At 38.8% G+C, this 20433-nt stretch overlaps 1 protein-coding gene and 1 gene segment (V, D, J or C); both read left to right on the top strand.

The window, feature by feature from the left end:
* Nucleotides 1-4466: 4466 nt before the first annotated feature.
* LOC139216967 (Ig mu chain C region membrane-bound form-like) lies at nucleotides 4467-8205 on the top strand. The segment is given in 5 exon segments: nucleotides 4467-4517; nucleotides 5352-5675; nucleotides 6756-7088; nucleotides 7209-7526; nucleotides 7683-8205. Coding segments are annotated over 5 exon segments (1386 nt in total).
* Nucleotides 8206-11262: 3057 nt separating this feature from the next.
* Nucleotides 11263-18498, top strand: LOC139216966 (uncharacterized). The gene is made up of 18 exons (XM_070848219.1): nucleotides 11263-11392; nucleotides 11524-11814; nucleotides 11906-12217; nucleotides 12349-12618; nucleotides 12743-13033; nucleotides 13125-13436; nucleotides 13570-13845; nucleotides 13970-14260; nucleotides 14352-14663; nucleotides 14797-15072; nucleotides 15197-15487; nucleotides 15579-15890; nucleotides 16024-16293; nucleotides 16490-16816; nucleotides 17043-17357; nucleotides 17484-17771; nucleotides 17910-18058; nucleotides 18237-18498. The coding sequence occupies exons 2-18, from the start codon at nucleotides 11580-11582 to the stop codon at nucleotides 18243-18245; spliced, it is 4536 nt and encodes a 1511-aa protein (XP_070704320.1). The 5' UTR covers nucleotides 11263-11392; nucleotides 11524-11579; the 3' UTR covers nucleotides 18246-18498.
* Nucleotides 18499-20433: the final 1935 nt, after the last annotated feature.

A 20433-nucleotide genomic window follows, 5' to 3' on the forward strand; every position in this document is an offset into this window, starting at 1 on the left:
CAGTGTGATAGATTGTGCCAAAAAACCTTTTCCACTAAGGAGGAAATGCTGCGTGTGCTGCGGATACAGATACAAGTTAGTCAGGGTGACTGCTGCCTGCCACCTGTATGTGTCCAACAAAACTCTTCTTAGGCAAAGCAAAGATGTTCAAAGATTGACAATAATGTGTTTTTACACAAAGAGTTGTGTTTGGATGTCAGGTGTTTAAAACTGACACAGTTTCCTTGGCACAGAAGGGATGATGTAAATATTCAAGTGCGATAGAAAGAAATAAAGAAATGTAAATAACCAAACGCTGCAATAATACAATTTCAAAGGGGAAAAACAAAATAAAATGGAGAAAGAGTGGAATATTCTTTCATCATTTCATGGTTTCACTAAATATGGTTAATACTCCTGCATAGTACAAAGAGTACAAAGTAATCACCACGCACCATATCAGGGAGAGGTTTTTGTATGAGTGTGTGATACTGTGTGGGGGAACCACAGTGATATATGGCAATACAAAAACCTGTCCAGAACTGAACTGAGGCACAAAGTCACTGTGCCTCAATATATTTAATCTACTGAAAATCAAAAAGATAAAACAACCCATTTTTGTCCATTAACAACTAATGTAATGTCAGATTGATTCAAATATGTTTTAAATGTGAGTTAATGGTCAAAAAAAAATTAAGCATCCAGCGAGTACTAATGTGTCTCATTAACTACTATTTTCTACTCATAACTTAAATAGTAATTTTACACAAACAAAATAGGATTATTAATAATAACTAGAATTACTGATGAGATTCTCTCAAAAGTTAAATGAAAATGTCACTACATTTTGGACTTGTGGTTATCAACGTCCTTACTGGTTAATATTTATGTAATACAGAGGAAACGATCTTCACCACAACAGGTGTTTCCTCATCCAGTTAACAAACTGGAACTTACAGCTCGTAATAGCTCCAGAAGTTGTGCTTTGGTGAACCTGCCACCAGTATATGAATGATGTGTCGGTGTGTGAATGTGAATGTAGTATTAAAGTGTTCTGACTGGTCAAAAACACTAGAAAGGTGCTATACAAGTGCAGTTCAGTTATTTTCCTTAACTTAAACACATAATGGTAGTTTTGGTGCCAAAACACACCAAAGTGACAAAAGTTGCCTAAAATGTTTCCCAAAAAGCTTTATTTCTAAAGGGTAAGCGTTTCTCAACCAGATTTATTTTGAAGGTGTAACCGGACCCTGTATAATTAGTATTGTTAACTTAACCACGGAATGAGAATTACCTTGAATGATGCGCAAAATGTCCTTAAATAGTGGTGAGCTACTTATATGACATCCCATGTGATCATGGCTTTCTGAAGGCAGAGTATTATATGTCTTTACTTAACTGTACCATACATTGATACTGTGAGCAATGTCGCAGACTGGTTTCTCTGTTCTGATATTTTGAGTGAAGCGAAAGGCTCAAAGGACAGTTAAATCAACAGTCTTTACTGCCTTGATAAGTTACCAACTATATTGCAAAGGTAGCTGTATTACTGATTCATTTTAGCTGTTTAACTATGAAACTGTCAGAGTTTTGTGGTCTGGGTTTTTTAAGAGGGGTGAAATGTTAATGTGTGTTTCCTTCCACTACTGTTGTGCAAATATTAGGAGTTGCTATTCAAGATAAGCAGTTGGTGGTGCCAATTCTGCAGTCATTAAACCCCTACAGAAGAAGAGGGCATAATGAAATCATGTAATTAACCACAATTTTAAACCTCAAGCGACCAAAGCACAGAGAGCCAAAAGGAAAACTCACCAATGAGAAAGATTGACTAATAAATATGACAACTATATGCTCTTGGAAGAATTTTGGTGACAGCCCTAAGTGCACACATAAGCATGTTAAAAGCCACCCAGAGACCTGGTAATGGAATACGAAATGGAAACTCAGATGGCTATGCCAACACCGCCACCGCCATGTCATCCTCTATAAATCTGGGAATGTATGTGCACAAAATCATTTTGGGAAGTTGTTGTCCGGAGGCATTTCACACGCCAACTCGGGATGAAGCATTTCAGAATGTCAAGAGATGTTTCACCAGCTTTGCGCCATGATAGCACCATTCATCACAAGTCATCCACCATTTGCCCCAACTGCCAAGCACATTGCCATTGCATTATACAAGCTTGCTATTTGTGCTGAATACAGAGTAGTTGCTGTAATGTCTGGTGTAAGTAAAGCGATAGTACATGGTTGTATTTAGTCAAATTTGTGATGCCATTACATCGCAATACACTGGTACAATACAATATGGTGCACTGGATGGTATGTACATCCCAAAACCTCCTCTAACAGCTGGGTACAGGGACTGTGTCGTTCGAAAGGGATGCTCATTTATTGTGCTCCCGACGTTTGTGGACAACCAGTTGCTCATCCACGATGTGTTTGGTCACAAGGCTGCACACTGGACTGAAACAATAATTCAAAGACCCAAATTCACACAAAGAAATACACTCATTGATAGTTATTTAGCTGCACTTAACAAAAACATCAACTTTTTTTTGTTAAGGCATTAGTATTTGTTTGATTCCAATTAGCTACATTTCTTTTTAACTTTTAAATTTGTCGATTTAACGTTTTTAATCTGGCATCAATGCAATTCATATTTACTCACCTTCTTTTTGTCTTTTTGAATGTAGAAGTGATTTAATGGTTAAATGGTTAATTAACCCTAACCCTTCCTGGGAGCCAGACAAAATTTACTGCCAATGCAGTGTAAAAAGACCTGGTATGAATTTTCATAGTATTACTGCAGTACTGTACATTAAAATTGGACAATAATGTTAAGAAAAAAAGCAGGCTGTAAGTCTCAGAGACAAGAACCACTGGCTGCCTGGAAGGTAGAAAATCAATCTTCAAATGTGAAATGTTCACCACTAAAATATAGACATATACCAAATATATGCAAGACTTGCAGACTAGTTGATGGACTACAGCATTGGGTATCTCCAGCATGGGCAGTATGCCAGATCAAAGTGGCTATGACAGATTGGCTGAATCTATTACAGGTTGTGTGAACTCCCTGCTGCAGGAACTGCTGCTGACAAGAGGGTCTGATTAAGAGGAAGTGCTCACTAACCGTTGGCAAACACACATATTTTTATGTAACCAGGAAACGAATCCCAAGGAAGTGGTTAATAAACAGTAGAGTGGGAATTGCTTTGTCATTGAAACATTTGCTTTTCTTAGTCTAAACAACACTTTTGGTATTTGTATTAGAAGCAGACTGTAATATATCACTGTGGCTATGGCTACTTTGACTACTGGGGGAAAGGGACACAAGTCACAGTAACTTCTGGTGAGTAATAATTGAATGTATTTTCAGTGAAGATGATTCAATATTTTTCTGGTTCATTATTAAGTGTATGTTGGTTTATTCTGTATTTAAACTAGGATGTAAACGACAGCAAACACAAACAATCTGGGTAAATGTTATACTGTATAGAGTAGTTCACTGAGTAAACACAACAGTTTATTAGATGATACAGGCTGTAAAACATTTTTGTACTGAAGTGCCATTGAAACCTGTCACTGTGACGACTACTTTGACTACTGGGGAAAAGGAACAATGGTGACCGTCACATCAGGTAAAAGACGCTTTTTTAGTCTTCGTGTTGAAAATGTGATCATTACGGTGTTTAATATGGCATATTTAGACCTCAGTGGGAACAACGGCATCTTTAAGGTGCTTGTTTTTGTATGTTGGATGTGTTGACATATGACACTGTGACGATGCTTTTGACTACTGGGGAAAAGGCACAATGGTTACAGTAACATCAGGTAAGCAAATCTTACTTTCTTTCTCTAATCTATACATTTTGATTCAAAAACTGTTGTATTTTGTAAGGAATCCAGTCATGACGCCAGATTAGTTAACCAGTTAATTTATTTCTGGGATACTCTTTACTAAATTTGTTACAATCGGCACACTCAATCTAAAAGTTGGTGATGACAATTATGTTAAGTTTCATCTTCTGAATCCTTATTTGTAAAAGCCAAGATAAAAGGCACAGATATGTGGGATCAGGTTTTTGTATGCAGAGGTTAATAATTTGTTGAACTGTGCTACTACGCTTTTGACTATTGGGGAAAAGGCACCATGGTCACCGTCACTTCAGGTATGTAATTTTAATATTTTTGATTAGAGAATTAAATTCGTAATCACATTACAAACATTTCGTGTGGTCACAACTAGTGACCAGCAATAAAACAGACATCAGTACAGAGGTTAGAATCCTGGCAAACTATTTGTGCAAAGTGTCTCTTGGTTGTTAGTTCAGCTTGAAAGTCGATCAACAGGTACATATTTTAATTTGATTTAAACTGCTGCCAAAACCAAGTTATATGTCATAAAGTACAGGGATAAAACGGATGAGTTCTGAGTAATGAGTTTTTGTGAGAAGTGTGAAGTGACTCTGTTAACTGTGATAACTGGGCTTTTGACTACTGGGGAAAAGGCACCATGGTAACGGTGTCATCAGGTAAGATTTTTACCATTTCAAATGTACCATGAGTAGTTTCAGGCTGTAAAATATCATGTTAAAAGTTATACTGTAACTTCTCAGGATGTCAAATGCTACAAAAAACTAAAATGTTTTAATACAATAGGTACTGTAAATAGTCAGTGATGTTCTCCGGTGGACACTGGTGGACATTTATGGCTAGCGTATTGTGCCTCATTTAAGAGGAATTTATAACAGTGGGATTAATTAAATGTTAAGATCAACTTTTCACGCGCAGCATTAGTAGATGTGCTGGAGCCTTTTCATACGAACAGCTAAGTAGATTCAGCACTGTGCTACTACGGTGCTTTTGACTACTGGGGAAAGGGTACGATGGTAACTGTTTCATCAGGTAAGAATACTCTAATCTCATACATAATTGCTAAAATTTGAGTTAAAGTAATAACATTTTGGTAAAAACACTGCTATCAAATAGGTTAATGGATTTTTACTTACCTTAATTCCCTCAATTTAAAAAATGATTAAGAATTATTTCCAAGGCTTTGCATGTACAGTAATTTACCCATTTATATATATAGAACAAAAAAGACACAAATAATATGACTACCGGAGTTGAACATTAGTGCAGCGAAGCATATCTAAATAAATGAGATGAGGAAACAAATATCAGAGAACATTTAAAATTTTCAGTCAACGTTTTAAAAGGTAATATCAGCACTTCAGTGCTGTGTTTTGTTACACGATCAAGCACAAGGTCCTTCTCTTTGTTTTAACCACTGCTCGGTGAAAAATGTCAATTATGTTGAATTCTATTTTGGGATTTTAATTTTAAGTTTGTTTTGCCTTTTGCAGCAACTTCAAGTGGACCAACTGTGTTTCCTCTGATACAATGTGGTTCTGGGACTGGAAACACAGTCACTCTTGGCTGCATTGCGACCGGCTACTCACCCTCCTCACTGACCTACACGTGGACCAAAAATGGGGCTGCCTTGACAGACTTCATTCAGTACCCTTCAGTACAGAAAGGCAACACTTACATGGGAGTCAGTCAGGTCCGAGTGCCGAGACAGGACTGGGAAGCAACAGGGACTTACAAATGTGTCGCGACACATGCAGCGGGAACTGTAGAGAAAACTTTTGAGAAAATTATCACACCAACAAGTCCACCTCCTCCTGGTAAGTCATATATAAATGCCTTTTTGGTAGTTGATAAAATTGTTAATATATATTAATATGTGCAACATCTTTATTTCATTACTTATTTTAATTACTAATTATGTAAAAAAAATGCATGCAGTTTGGTAATTGAGAAATAATGATATACTTAATCGGCTATTGCCAGTACCTTGAGCTATACTGTTACTCAAAGAAAAATGTACATTTTTCCGTGCAGTAAGGAAAGTACTAAGAGGCTACTTCAAGTCGCTACAGATAATGATGAAGACAAAACTTTATTCCATCACTTGGTGCCCTCACAAAAACTTGTCATAATACTTAAACAATAATTATACTATATAGCACAATTCATGCAATATATGCAGCTCAAAGTGATTTAAGCACAAAATTTAAAAAAAAGTTATAAGTAGTGTTATTCATATGAACTGAATGGAAAACAGAGTGATAATTGGTTTGACTGTCTAACATTTTAAAGGAACAACATGGAGAGCAGAAAAAATTGTAACAAATTGACTAATAACATATTCTATTCTATCAATATTTTTAATTTTATAATTATTAGGCTCAGCTAATAAAAACCAAACAGTCAGGTGGAATGAGAAGGCTGAGGCTTTTTTTCGTGTTTATTCAGCTGCTGATTCAGTCCATTTTATTTTTTACTAATGTACTGTATGTCCTCTGCACCTTTCTAAAAACAGATTACTGCAATGTGTTCTGCTTCTTTCCATCTATTTGCATAATTTCAGTTATGCAGATAGAAGGAAATTGTGTGTCAATCATTAACATTGACATTAAAATCTGCGTTCGCTTGCCCAAGCAGTCAATATATATGCAGAAGTGAACATTAAGGCTCAACTGTTCAATAATCTAAAAAGAGAGTTAATTTGTGAAGTGTAATCACTATAGTATGTGTGTGTGCAATTTGCATAATACACAGTAAGTCATTCAATTATACTGTAAATCATTTGTGAATCTAGATTACATGATTACATTAGATTACTCTGCTTCTGCATATATATATATATATATCATTCCCTGCTTCCGCATATATATATTTGTGTATGCTTGTTTGTTTTTCAGATCACCTGCCAACTCTTAGTGTGTTGTCCTCCGGTGGTGATGGAATGGAGGCTTCCTTCTCCTGTCATGCAAAAGATTTTTCACCAAAAGATCATGAGATCACATGGTTAAAGGATGGCAAGGAAATCTCCAAAAAAATATATGAGTTCAAAACAACTCCTGAGGGAAGAGTGACAGAGAATGGAACAATGTACAGTGCATCCAGTTTTCTAGTGGTGGAGTCCACTGAGTGGACTTTAGGCACGGCATTCACATGTCTGTTTAAGGGGAAGGACAAAAACGGTGATGCATTTAAAAATGCATCTGTGACTTACAAAGATCCAGACTCATCCCGTAAGTAAATTAGTACTTTTCCTTGAAAATTTTAATCTACATTTAATTTCAGTGTTTATGGTTTTGCAGGCAACTCAATAATTATGCAGTTCAATAATTGTTGATTAACATCTCACTCAGCATGTCCCGTACAAGCCGCACAAGTGGGCGTAAAGATCACAGGCCCCGAAATGGAGGACATATTTTTAAACCACAAAGGAACTTTAGTATGTCAAGTCAAGGCAGACAGGCCATCTATCGAGAAGATTTTCTGGGAGGACAAGGATGGAAACGAAATGGCTGGTTCCTCAGTGAGCCCTCCGCCAGGAAGTAAAGGCCCATTCACCGTCCTACTTGATATCACATATGACGAATGGAGCAACGGGATAAATCGCTACTGTATTGTTGAACATTCAGAAGTAATGGACCGCATCAGTGAACCCTATAAAAGGGTTATTGGTAAGAAAACTATTCTAAGTCTATTATTCTCAGCACATGTTTAACTCTTGTCATGCCATAAACCATGTTATGAGTATTCTTTCTAAGTGTATTGTGTGGCAGAGTATTCCTACAGGACTGTATGTGGGAGGCCTAATTGTGCTCTCATGCTTACAGGAGGAGAGCCTCAGCGTCCTTCAGTGTTTATGTTTCCCCCAGTAGAACATACCAAAAAAGAAATGGTGACCCTGACTTGCTATGTGAAAGATTTCTTCCCTCAAGACATTTTGGTGTCTTGGCTTGTTGATGATGAGGAAGCAGACTCAAAATACCAGTTCCACACCACAAACCCCGTAGAAAACGGTGGATCCTATTCTGCGTATGGCCAGTTATCACTGAGCCTTGAGCAGTGGAAAAAGAATGACGTGGTGTATAGCTGCTCAGTTCACCACGAGTCTGTGTCTAACAAAACTAAAGCTATTGTCAGGTCCATCGGGTACAGAACATCTGAACAAACCAACCTGGTCAATCTCAACATGAACATCCCTGAAACGTGCAAGGCCCAGTAGATCTCATTTTGTGTTGTTGTGTCTTCTGTTGTTTGTCATTTCATGTTTGTTGCCTGTGATATGACATTGTGTTTGTCTTTTTAATGCACATTCAAAATCAAAATAAAAAAAGCAATTTGCAATTCTGTTGATGTATGTCGCATGCAGTTTATGTCTCTATTTAACCAGTATTACGAGCTACATGTTTATTGAAAATATACGGGCACAGTGCTATCTATGCTAATGCAATACAAATTAGATCTAAATATCATCCTGTTTAGGTTTTACCGCACAGCAACAATGATTTGACAGTGACTTTCAACATCATCTTGCATTCACTAGAATAATGCCACCACCATCCCACTAACTTTAGCTTCATCATATTTATAGGGGGTGCATTAACACTGTTTGTGTGCCTTGTCTTTGTGTACGTGTGTTTTCTCTACTGGGTCTTGCACCCCAAACACAAGACAGATGATGGTTAAGGTCTAAGTCCAGCTCTCTGATCTCTCAGTCAAATGTTGAATATCTGATTCACAAGCAAAGTCGTGCAGACCACAACCAAGAACAGTGTCTTTCTAAAGCAATTCAGGATCACTGTACCACTGTAGGACTACTTTAATCAACATTATCAACATCCAAAACTATTGGGCCTTATGGTACATTCGTAACAATATAACAAAGTAACAAGACGTATGTTAATATATCTATTTCACAATGTGACCGACCTGTGACATTCGAACTCTACTCTGACCTGTAAGGTTATAAAATATTACCCTGCTATGGAAAATGAATAGAATTTGTTCATTAATACAGTTTGGTCACTCTCTCATGATCTATTGTTCAAAAGGTGGATGTGGATTAGCCAAGTACTAACTGAATAATTACTGTACTCCACATCCAGAGTACGTGGCAAAACCTGATTTCCAACAGTACAGTAACAAGGACACAGAAGAAGATAACATGGGAAACACAGCTCTCACCTTCATCCTTCTCTTCCTCATTACTCTGCTGTTCACTATTGGAACCACTGCTTTCAAGGTAATGCCAAATTTATATGTAGTGCACAGATATGGATTTAACTCAACCAGAAAAAATACCTAGAAAATAGTTTGTTTTAAAGTGACGCCGATGGGTTGGCAGAAAACTTTTAGCATAAGGAGTGGAATGACAACAGGTTTATAGCCATGAAAGAAAAAAAACATGATAATAATCATTGTTATGTATTCACATCATAACTACCTCAGTAAATGTCATAATGCATTATAAGTGTCTGACTGCATCTTGTTACTGGTGTAACTATTTTGTTCACCTCTCCAAATAACAACTGAAAGACCTTTAACCATAAACCCAATGCATCTTTTTGCATATTGCTTTTTGCACTCTAGTGTAGCAAAAGCTTTACTATGATTGATGTTTAAAAAAAAAAGCAACACTTGTATATGTAAAGCTCTGAAACACTACTCTTTAAATAAAAATCCTGTTTGTAAAGAGTTTTACAGACAAAGCTTGAAAGGTGTTGAATCAACTGTGTGGCAATTAATTGGTATATTGAGTTATGTCATTTCAAATCTTAGCACTAGTGTACTTAAGTTAATTATATTTTGTAGGTGTTGTTGTTATTGTGTGTTCAATATTCCCCAAAATGTTAATGAAGCCTAATTCAATGTATCAAGTCAGTAAAACAGTATCTGTGCATATGTTGATTATATGTAATCTACAAATTGTCAGAAAAAAAGAAAAGATCTCACTTTAAAAAGACCTCACCTACATTTTTGAAATCCAAACTAAATATTTATGTTCCAGGTGTAAATTTTAAGATGAACTTAAATTGATCTAATTTAATTTAATTTAATAATTAATTTATTTAGTTTACATTTTTAATATAATGTAAGTTTAATCATTTTAACTTTAACTTATTATGAGGTCAGATCAGCATTCAGGACTCATATGTGTTTATTATATTTTATGATGCAGGACGGTTGTAATTTGCATGCGCATATATTATAAATTATACATCATAAATCCTATATAATCAGTGTACAATATGATCACACATGTAAATGATGACAAAGAGCAGGAATTTGGTCATTCTGGTGCAATGTTACTAATCCATATTTTCTATGTGTTTTTTTTCTGTCTTTCAGGTCAAATGAAACAATGCAAACAGTCTGTAAAATATTTTTCACACATAGTGTGATCTTTCTTATAAACTAATAGTATCATGTAAGTAATTGTCCTTTTTTTCATTTTAATTACAAGAACTGTCTTTCTGAAAATGTTTAAATGAACATAATCATTGATGTTGATCCTCCAACTTTTTTTCTCTTCCATTATTTTGAAATTGTTCTTACATTCTATAGTTTCACCAAATAAATGTTTATAATACTCATTATCATGTACTGTAATATATTGCTATGGTCTTCACCTCCCCAGCACCTGGGACCAACAGCCCATGTTCAACTCAATATGTAAATTTGGAGATTTCACAGTTGGTTGGTTCTCGTGTCTATTATTAATATGTTGGAGAACAAAAACCTTTAGTAGTCATGAGAAACAGAAAACCTATGTGATAACATATGTAAACTGATATGAGATATTTAAATGTGCACCCTGTTTCTCTTACTGGCATAACCCCACCTCACACCTGGTGTCTGTGATGCACCGTTGCTCTTAGCATCGTTTCACTTCTGTATTTTGGTGCTTTTTTGGGCCATTGGTGTTACTCAATGCTTCCGCTTGCTGCTAGCAGCCCTGTCCTGCTCTGCCCTGTCATGCTGCTCCATGTGTGTAACAAACTTGCAGCCCTGTCTCCACCTGACTCCAACCAGACACTGTAAACGTACAACTCTGCCATCTAGCCTCTATACAAAGACATTACACTTATAATTGAGACAACACAGTTGGTTACTTGACCATAATCTGAAGGTATGTACTGTATATACTGAAAAGATGAAACCAGCTCATATTTTAGATCACATCCAACATTTAGATTGAGGCAAGTACAAACAATAATATTCTTCTCTATCTCAGGTGAGCGGATTGTCTCTCCAAACATCACATTACACCATGTCTGGGAAGGAGAATCCAGGCCACTAAGACTCATCTGCACCCTAAGTGGCTTCTTTCCAGACAAACTTAGTGTGAAGTGGAAACGGAACAACCAGTCTCTAAGCATAACCCAAATCCAAAGGAAGTTGCGGAGTGTGGAAGGAGAAACCTTCAGTTTAAGCAGTGAGATTGAGCTAAATAAGAACGAGTGGGCAGACGGCTCAAGTTTTACGTGCGTGTCCACTCACAACAACAGTGAACTTACAAAAACAAAAAGTGTTTGTGAAAGTAAGTACGTACGGCTAGCCTCACAGCACAGTGTGAATTGATATGTTGTGAATATTTTAGGATTTTAAAAAAAAGCATGCCATTGTTTTAAATAAAGTAATACTGATGGCCAAATGTGTCTTTTTCTGCAGTCTATGCAAGAGGCCCTCCTTCCATTCATGTGGAGGTTCCCAGCTTTAAGACAGTAATGATGGCAACATCTGCGGTGAAAGCTACATGTTCAATCAGCACGGTTTTTGATGCCCAGGTGACCTGGACGATGGATAAAGTCACAGAAGATGGAACAATGACTCGGAACGAAACTTATATAAACAGTGAAGTGACAGTTTCCTTAAACAGATGGAAAAAAATCAAGCTTATAACATGTAAAGCTGTTCATAAGTGCTTCTCAATTTCCGCTGAGAGAACCGTGAATGTCGCAGGTAAGACCACTGTACAACATGGAAATCAAATATACTGTCAGAGAGAAAGATGAGAGAGACATTTGCTTGTTTTTCTGTCTGTATCATGCAGGACCTGCAGTTACAGCTCCGTTGGTTGAGATCAGGAGATCTCTCTCAGGTTTGCTGAAGGGGGACGCTGCTGCGCTGGAGTGTTACGTCACACAACTCTCCTCCAGCGATCTCTATGTCACCTTTCAGGCAGACGGGACAGACATCTCTGGAAAACTGTTTGTGGATCTTCCTGAAACCCCAGGCCCCCATTCAATCAGTAGACACTTCTCTGTCCCCAATGATAAGTGGAGCAGAGACAAAACTTTCACCTGCAAAGTGAATCAAGGCTTCACTGGCAAATTCAAGTCAAACTCCACTGGCAATATTTTTGGTAAGAGTTGTTCCTGTTTTCTCTTTAGCAGCTGCTGATTTATTACTGTCAGTACATGGACATTTATATTAATTAATAATGTGACTGATTACGATTCATTCCTTTATTTTATTGGTTGACATCATATTTAGCGGACCCATCAGTGGAGCTCCTTCTGGTCCCCAGTGAAGAGTCAGCACCAAAGCAACTCTTGTGCTCTGGATGGGGCTTCAACCCTCAAATTAAATGGTCTGAGCAAACACCTCCATCAACTAATGACATCAGCATCAGTGCAGATGGACGTGTGGCAGTAACCAGTACACTTCAGATCTCTCAGGAAAAATGGAAAGCAGGGGAGACTTTCACTTGTCAACTGTTGGACAGGTCTATGAGTAAAACAAAAGACATCAGCCTCTGCTCAGGTAAAATGAGGCCATAATCCATAATTATCGTAATGCATTGTTGCTGTTCTAAATCATCCCTAAAGTATCTGACACATGCTTTAAATAAAGTAATACTAATGGTCAAACATGTCTTTTTCTGCAGTCTATGCAAGAGCCCCTCCTTCCATTCATGTGGAGGTTCCCAGCTTTAAGACAGTAATGATGGCAACGTCTGCGGTGAAAGCTACATGTTCAATCAGCACGGTTTTTGATGCCAAGGTGATCTGGGAGATGGATAAAGTCACAGCAGATGGAACAGTGACTCGGAACGAAACTCATATAATCAGTGAAGTGACCGTTTCCTCAAGCAAATGGGAAAAAATCAAGCTTATAACATGTAAAGCTGTTCATAAGTGCTTCTCAATGCCCGCTGAGAGAACCGTGAATGTCGCAGGTAAGACCACTGTACAACATGGAAATCAAATATACTGTCAGAGAGAAAGATGAGAGAGACATTTGCTTGTTTTTCTGTCTGTATCATGCAGGACCTGCAGTTACAGCTCCGTTGGTTGAGATCAGGAGATCTCTCTCAGGTTTGCTGAAGGGGGACGCTGCTGCGCTGGAGTGTTACGTCACACAACTCTCCTCCAGCGATCTCTATGTCACCTTTCAGGCAGACGGGACAGACATCTCTGGAAAACTGTTTGTGGATCTTCCTGAAACCCCAGGCCCCCATTCAATCAGTAGACACTTCTCTGTCCCCAATGATAAGTGGAGCAGAGACAAAACTTTCACCTGCGAAGTGAATCAAGGCTTCACTGGCAAATTCAAGTCAAACTCCACTGGCAATATTTTTGGTAAGAGTTGTTACTGTTTTCTCTTTAGCAGCTGCTGATTTATTACTGTCAGTACATGGACATTTATATTAATTAATAATGTGACTGATTACATGATTCATTCCTTTATTTTATTGGTTGACATCATATTTAGCGGACCCATCAGTGGAGCTCCTTCTGGTCCCCAGTGAAGAGTCAGCACCAAAGCAACTCTTGTGCTCTGGATGGGGCTTCAACCCTCAAATTAAATGGTCTGAGCAAACACCTCCATCAACTAATGACATCAGCATCAGTGCAGATGGACGTGTGGCAGTAACCAGTACACTTCAGATCCCTCAGGAAAAATGGAAAGCAGGGGAGACTTTCACTTGTCAACTGTTTGACAGGTCTATGAGTAAAACTGTCACAAAAGGCATCAGCCTCTGCTCAGGTAAAATGAGGCCATAATCCATAATTATCGTAATGCATTGTTGCTGTTCTAAATCATCCCTAAAGTATCTGACACATGCTTTAAATAAAGTAATACTAATGGTCAAACATGTCTTTTTCTGCAGTCTATGCAAGAGCCCCTCCTTCCATTCATGTGGAGGTTCCCAGCTTTAAAACAGTAATGATGGCAACGTCTGCGGTGAAAGCTACATGTTCAATCAGCACGGTTTTTGATGCCAAGGTGATCTGGGAGATGGATAAAGTCACAGCAGACGGAACAGTGACTCGGAACGAAACTCATATAATCAGTGAAGTGACAGTTTCCTCAAGCAAATGGGAAAAAATCAAGCTTATAACATGTAAAGCTGTTCATAAGTGCTTCTCAATTTCCGCTGAGAGAACCGTGAATGTCGCAGGTAAGACCACTGTACAACATGGAAATCAAATATACTGTCAGAGAGAAAGATGAGAGAGACATTTGCTTGTTTTTCTGTCTGTATCATGCAGGACCTGCAGTTACAGCTCCGTTGGTTGAGATCAGGAGATCTCTCTCAGGTTTGCTGAAGGGGGACGCTGCTGCGCTGGAGTGTTACGTCACACAACTCTCCTCCAGCGATCTCTATGTCACCTTTCAGGCAGACGGGACAGACATCTCTGGAAAACTGTTTGTGGATCTTCCTGAAACCCCAGGCCCCCATTCAATCAGTAGACACTTCTCTGTCCCCAATGATAAGTGGAGCAGAGACAAAACTTTCACCTGCGAAGTGAATCAAGGCTTCACTGGCAAATTCAAGTCAAACTCCACTGGCAATATTTTTGGTAAGAGTTGTTACTGTTTTCTCTTTAGCAGCTGCTGATTTATTACTGTCAGTACATGGACATTTATATTAATTAATAATGTGACTGATTACATGATTCATTCCTTTATTTTATTGGTTGACATCATATTTAGCGGACCCATCAGTGGAGCTCCTTCTGGTCCCCAGTGAAGAGTCAGCACCAAAGCAACTCTTGTGCTCTGGATGGGGCTTCAACCCTCAAATTAAATGGTCTGAGCAAACACCTCCATCAACTAATGACATCAGCATCAGTGCAGATGGACGTGTGGCAGTAACCAGTACACTTCAGATCCCTCAGGAAAAATGGAAAGCAGGGGAGACTTTCACTTGTCAACTGTTTGACAGGTCTATGAGTAAAACTGTCACAAAAGACATCAGCCTCTGCTCAGGTAAAATGAGGCCATAATCCATAATTATCGTAATGCATTGTTGCTGTTCTAAATCATCCCTAAAGTATCTGACACATGCTTTAAATAAAGTAATACTAATGGTCAAACATGTCTTTTTCTGCAGTCTATGCAAGAGCCCCTCCTTCCATTCATGTGGAGGTTCCCAGCTTTAAGACAGTAATGATGGCAACGTCTGCGGTGAAAGCTACATGTTCAATCAGCACGGTTTTTGATGCCAAGGTGATCTGGACGATGGATAAAGTCACAGAAGATGGAACAGTGACTCGGAACGAAACTCATATAATCAGTGAAGTGACAGTTTCCTCAAGCAAATGGGAAAAAATCAAGCTTATAACATGTAAAGCTGTTCATAAGTGCTTCTCAATTTCCGCTGAGAGAACCGTGAATGTCGCAGGTAAGACCACTGTACAACATGGAAATCAAATATACTGTCAGAGAGAAAGATGAGAGAGACATTTGCTTGTTTTTCTGTCTGTATCATGCAGGACCTGCAGTTATAGCTCCGTTGGTTGAGATCAGGAGATCTCTCTCAGGTTTGCTGAAGGGGGACGCTGCTGCGCTGGAGTGTTACGTCACACAACTCTCCTCCAGCGATCTCTATGTCACCTTTCAGGCAGACGGGACAGACATCTCTGGAAAACTGTTTGTGGATCTTCCTGAAACCCCAGGCCCCCATTCAATCAGTAGACACTTCTCTGTCCCCAATGATAAGTGGAGCAGAGACAAAACTTTCACCTGCGAAGTGAATCAAGGCTTCACTGGCAAATTCAAGTCAAACTCCACTGGCAATATTTTTGGTAAGAGTTGTTACTGTTTTCTCTTTAGCAGCTGCTGATTTATTACTGTCAGTACATGGACATTTATATTAATTAATAATGTGACTGATTACATGATTCATTCCTTTATTTTATTGGTTGACATCATATTTAGCGGACCCATCAGTGGAGCTCCTTCTGGTCCCCAGTGAAGAGTCAGCACCAAAGCAACTCTTGTGCTCTGGATGGGGCTTCAACCCTCAAATTAAATGGTCTGAGCAAACACCTCCATCAATTAATGACATCAGCATCAGTGCAGATGGACGTGTGGCAGTAACCAGTACACTTCAGATCTCTCAGGAAAAATGGAAAGCAGGGGAGACTTTCACTTGTCAACTGTTTGACAGGTCTATGAGTAAAACAAAAGACATCAGCCTCTGCTCAGGTAAAATGAGGCCATAATCCATAATTATCGTAATGCATTGTTGCTGTTCTAAATCATCCCTAAAGTATCTGACACATTTTCTCAAACCACGGGGTGTAACATAATCGTGGATTTGGAGAATGGTGACAACACTACACATAATTATAACTTGATAAGTGCATTTCCTGACCCTTTAATGTCATGTTCTTTTTTTCAGTAACTCCAGCATCATCTCAGGTAGCTGCCGTGTATGTTCAGCGACAGCCGCTCCAGGAGCTTCCAAACAAGGAACATGTGACAATCACCTGTCTTCTTGCTGGCCCTTCTCTTACTGATTTCTCCATCAACTGGAAAGTAGATGGGAACAAATATTCTCAGAAAGTCCACACGGAGCCACCAGTGAATCACAGAAATGGCACATACACTATGCGGAGCTTCCTCAATGTGTCAGCAGAGGATTGGCATGCATATAAGCCTGTGTCCTGTGAGGGGAAGCACCGATGTTCTAACCAGGGCTTCGTGGACCATATAAGCAAAAGCAGAGGTAGTGTTATAGATAAAAAGGATGGATTTGAATCAAATTTGATTCTGCAGAGTGTTATATAGTTTCAATATTGAAACTTGCCATTGACAATATAATATATATATAAATGTGTGTATATATATTATATCTCCAGATGTTTGTGCTGCTTGTGTGAAAATGATGAGATTGAAGTAGCCAAACTATAAACCTTTATTTACTTTTGTCTTCATTTTGTGTTTTTCTCAAGACATGTATCCACCAGCGGTGAAGATAATACAACCAACTGCCTCTGAGCTGTCTACGTCAGACATCTCCACACTTGTTTGCCTAGTTTCTGGATTTTTCCCTTCAAACATTATCGTATATTGGGAGGAGAGTGGCCAGAGACTTTCAACTCACTACACCAACAGTCCTGCATGGAAATACACAGGGAGCAGCACTTATTCGATGAGCAGCAGACTAAACATATCCACAACTATGATCAAGGAGTCAACGTATTCTTGTGTTGTCAGACATGAATCATCTGAAACACCTTTTAAAAGCACTGTAAAGGATGGGTTTGGTGAGCTGAGAATGAGCATTTAGTAGAATTGCATCTTTTATTCTTTCCGTCATTCCCGTGATCCAAATTCATTTAAAAAAAAAAAAAAAAGTATTTTATGACTTTTATGTCTTTTATTTCCTCCAGCCACGGTGACCCCGAGCAAAACTACAGCCACCTTGCTGCAGGGCTCTGGTGAGCTCGTGTGCCTGGTGTTTGGCTTCAGCCCAGCATCCATAAACATCACTTGGTTTCTTAACGACATCAAGGAACTGTCGGACTACAACACTAGTAAACCCCACGTAGACCCAAACGGAAAGTTCAGCATCCAAAGCCGCCTTCGCCTGTCCCACGTCAACTGGTTACCAGGGGCAGTCCTCACCTGCAGGGTGAAACACGCAAACACCATCCTATCCCTGAATATATCCAAACCAGGTGCTGCTTCGTCCCTGCATCCACGTCTTCCTTGCATAATAAAGAATTGATTCTTAATATCTCTTTGCGATCCCTCTTCCACTATAAACAAGTCAATGTAATGGTTAACTCTTAAATCTCTTTTAAATTCTTTCACAGACATCACGGAGGGCTGTACTTTCTTCGATGACATCATGCACGCTGATGTTGATGAAGACATAGAGGTGGGAAGCTGGTATATGGCTGTCGCTTTCCTCCTTTTTTTCCTCATCTCCATCATCTATGGTGTGTTGGCTACCATCATTAAGGTAAGACACTGCAGCTGTAGTAGTTTTGTATTTTAAACTAAACTTTCAGTACAGTTTTTCACATCATCGACATGGTGTTAATATCTCTGCCATGTTTACTGTTGTTACTATTCTTGAATATTAATATTATGAAAATGTAACCAGATCCTGACCCATTCCCCATGTTTTCTCATTTTAGACTAAATGATGACGCTCCCATCTTCTGATCCAAATGTGGACTTTTGATGGCACATGGCCTTACTAGTTTTAAAGTCAAATGAATTCATTTTCTTTTATTATTTTTGACATTTCTTTTGTTTTATGTCATGGAATTGGTTCATAACTATATTCATTTCTTATGTTGTTTATGTTTGAGCTATATATTTGGTGTGACATGTATGTAATGCCTGAGTGGAAGAGGAGCTGAGACAACAATAAATAAACTGAATGCATTAAATGAATTTAATTCATTATGACTCAAATACCAATGTAATTAACAAATATTCTATCACTTGGTAGAAGGATGCAATTTGCTGCTGCAAATTTGCAAATTTCCCCAATGTGGGACGAGTAAAGGTTTATCTTATCTTATTCTTGCATTTAGAAAAATAAAAGATACAAATACACAAAACCAATCTTTCAATGATTTACCTCAATAATAACACATATTGACATGAAACGATGAATCCTCCAGGGATTTGCTTCGTACACGCAATACCAACACCCCTGTAATATTCAGATTGTCCACAAGAGTGAGACAAAGCTCCACATGCAGCAGTAGTGATTAACACCCTTTTTGAAACTCTAGTGTTGTAGTCATTTGAAAATGCTGACAGGTCTTAACAGGACTTAGTAAATGGTATGATATACAGTTACAAACACACACTGTTTTTATATCCCTTCACCTCTCCAAACATACACACACGCACACACGCACGCACGCACACACAGTCACTGTAAATGGGTGCACACTCTGCCTTTGACTTAGAGCTGCATGTCTGTGTCTGCATTTGTGTACCTTGTGGGTTTAAAGGAATTCACATCTGGGAGGGATGACAGTAAGCACATCCAGGCCTACTATTGGCTACTTCTGGAGTGATCTGGCACTGTGTGTGTGCTGATTGGCTGGGGACCCCATGGCAGCCAGCCCAAATCTGTGACGCTGTTGCTGGGATGGAGTCATAGCATGCTGTTGCCAGTCTAAGTGCCAGGGGACTGGCAACATGGAAGCAGGGCACCATGCCCAGCAGGCTGCCTGAGAGCGTCTCCCTGTCTAACACCTCCATATTCTCCCATCCACTTATGCCAAGACCCCCTCCATCTGGGTCCTTGCTTGACCCCGTCAGTGTGTCAATATAGACCAGGGACAAGCAACAACTTAACATCCTCACATATAAGAGAACTATTCTCTCGCTACAACTACTGTTGAGGCACCACTCAAAGTACTCGACCACAAACTTCCCAGCAATCAACAGTAGAAAGCTGTGTTGTACTGAGCAGCTCCCAGCCGAACACATGATGAACTGAATGTGTAGTAGTGCGGTGCTGAAAAGAGCATAACCAGCTTAACCTGGGAAATAAAGATTTATCTTATCTAAAAGAAAGAGTAATGTTATCTTAGAGTTATCAAGAGAGAGGCAGTCTATTGGGCATTCAGACCTTTCAGACATCTCCTTCATAACCACATCAGTTTAAAAGGAAACATAGGAAACAAATGTGGGAGGTGAAAAAGATAAGCAACATTTTTTTTTAATCAATCAATGAATCTTGTCATTCTAATGATCATCACTGTCGCTGTTATTACTGTTATGACCAGCATGTCATGCAATCTTCAAAGCGCTCTCTCTCACTCACTCACTTACAATGCATGTAGTTCCACACATTATATGGTCTGCAGGGGCACCACTGAGCAGACTGAGTTCATTCAAACCACTCCAACCAGGTTATGTCAGCATGTGAATCATGGCCAACTTACATGAGTACACTTTACAGTTTTTGCTGTGTCCGCTGCCATCAAATTAATGTTAACATTTTTCTAGACATCCCTCTACCAAGTAAGTATGCGATGAAAAAAGGCAGTGATAAAATTGCTGCCTCGTGGTAGTATGTGTCTTCTAAGCACAAGTCAAATTGCAGTTTACATCCATGTCTGTCCAGACCCAAGCTGAGTGACACCAATTCAGTATCCAACCAAATATAAAATATGGTCACAATCTCCTCTTCTGTTCCTGAGTTATAGCATTGAATAATGGCCAGAAAAGTGTTTTTGACAAACATTATGACGTCACAGAGAAGTTGACCTTTAACCTTTTGGACAGAAAATCTCATTTCATCCATTAGACATTTGTGTGAAATGGTGTCATAGTCACCTTGATTTTTGACCACCAAGATCTAAA

The sequence above is a fragment of the Pempheris klunzingeri genome, chromosome 17 (genome assembly GCF_042242105.1).
Source record: "Pempheris klunzingeri isolate RE-2024b chromosome 17, fPemKlu1.hap1, whole genome shotgun sequence".
Lineage (NCBI taxonomy): Eukaryota > Metazoa > Chordata > Actinopteri > Acropomatiformes > Pempheridae > Pempheris > Pempheris klunzingeri.

Excerpts from the sequence above, each read along its gene's own strand:
- LOC139216966 (XM_070848219.1), top strand. The coding sequence starts at position 11,580 with ATGATGGCAACATCTGCGGTGAAAGCTACATGTTCAATCAGCACGGTT. Across the intron at positions 11,815-11,905 it reads GAGAACCGTGAATGTCGCAG|GACCTGCAGTTACAGCTCCG; the intron begins GTAAGACCACTG and ends TGTATCATGCAG. Across the intron at positions 12,218-12,348 it reads CTCCACTGGCAATATTTTTG|CGGACCCATCAGTGGAGCTC; the intron begins GTAAGAGTTGTT and ends CATCATATTTAG.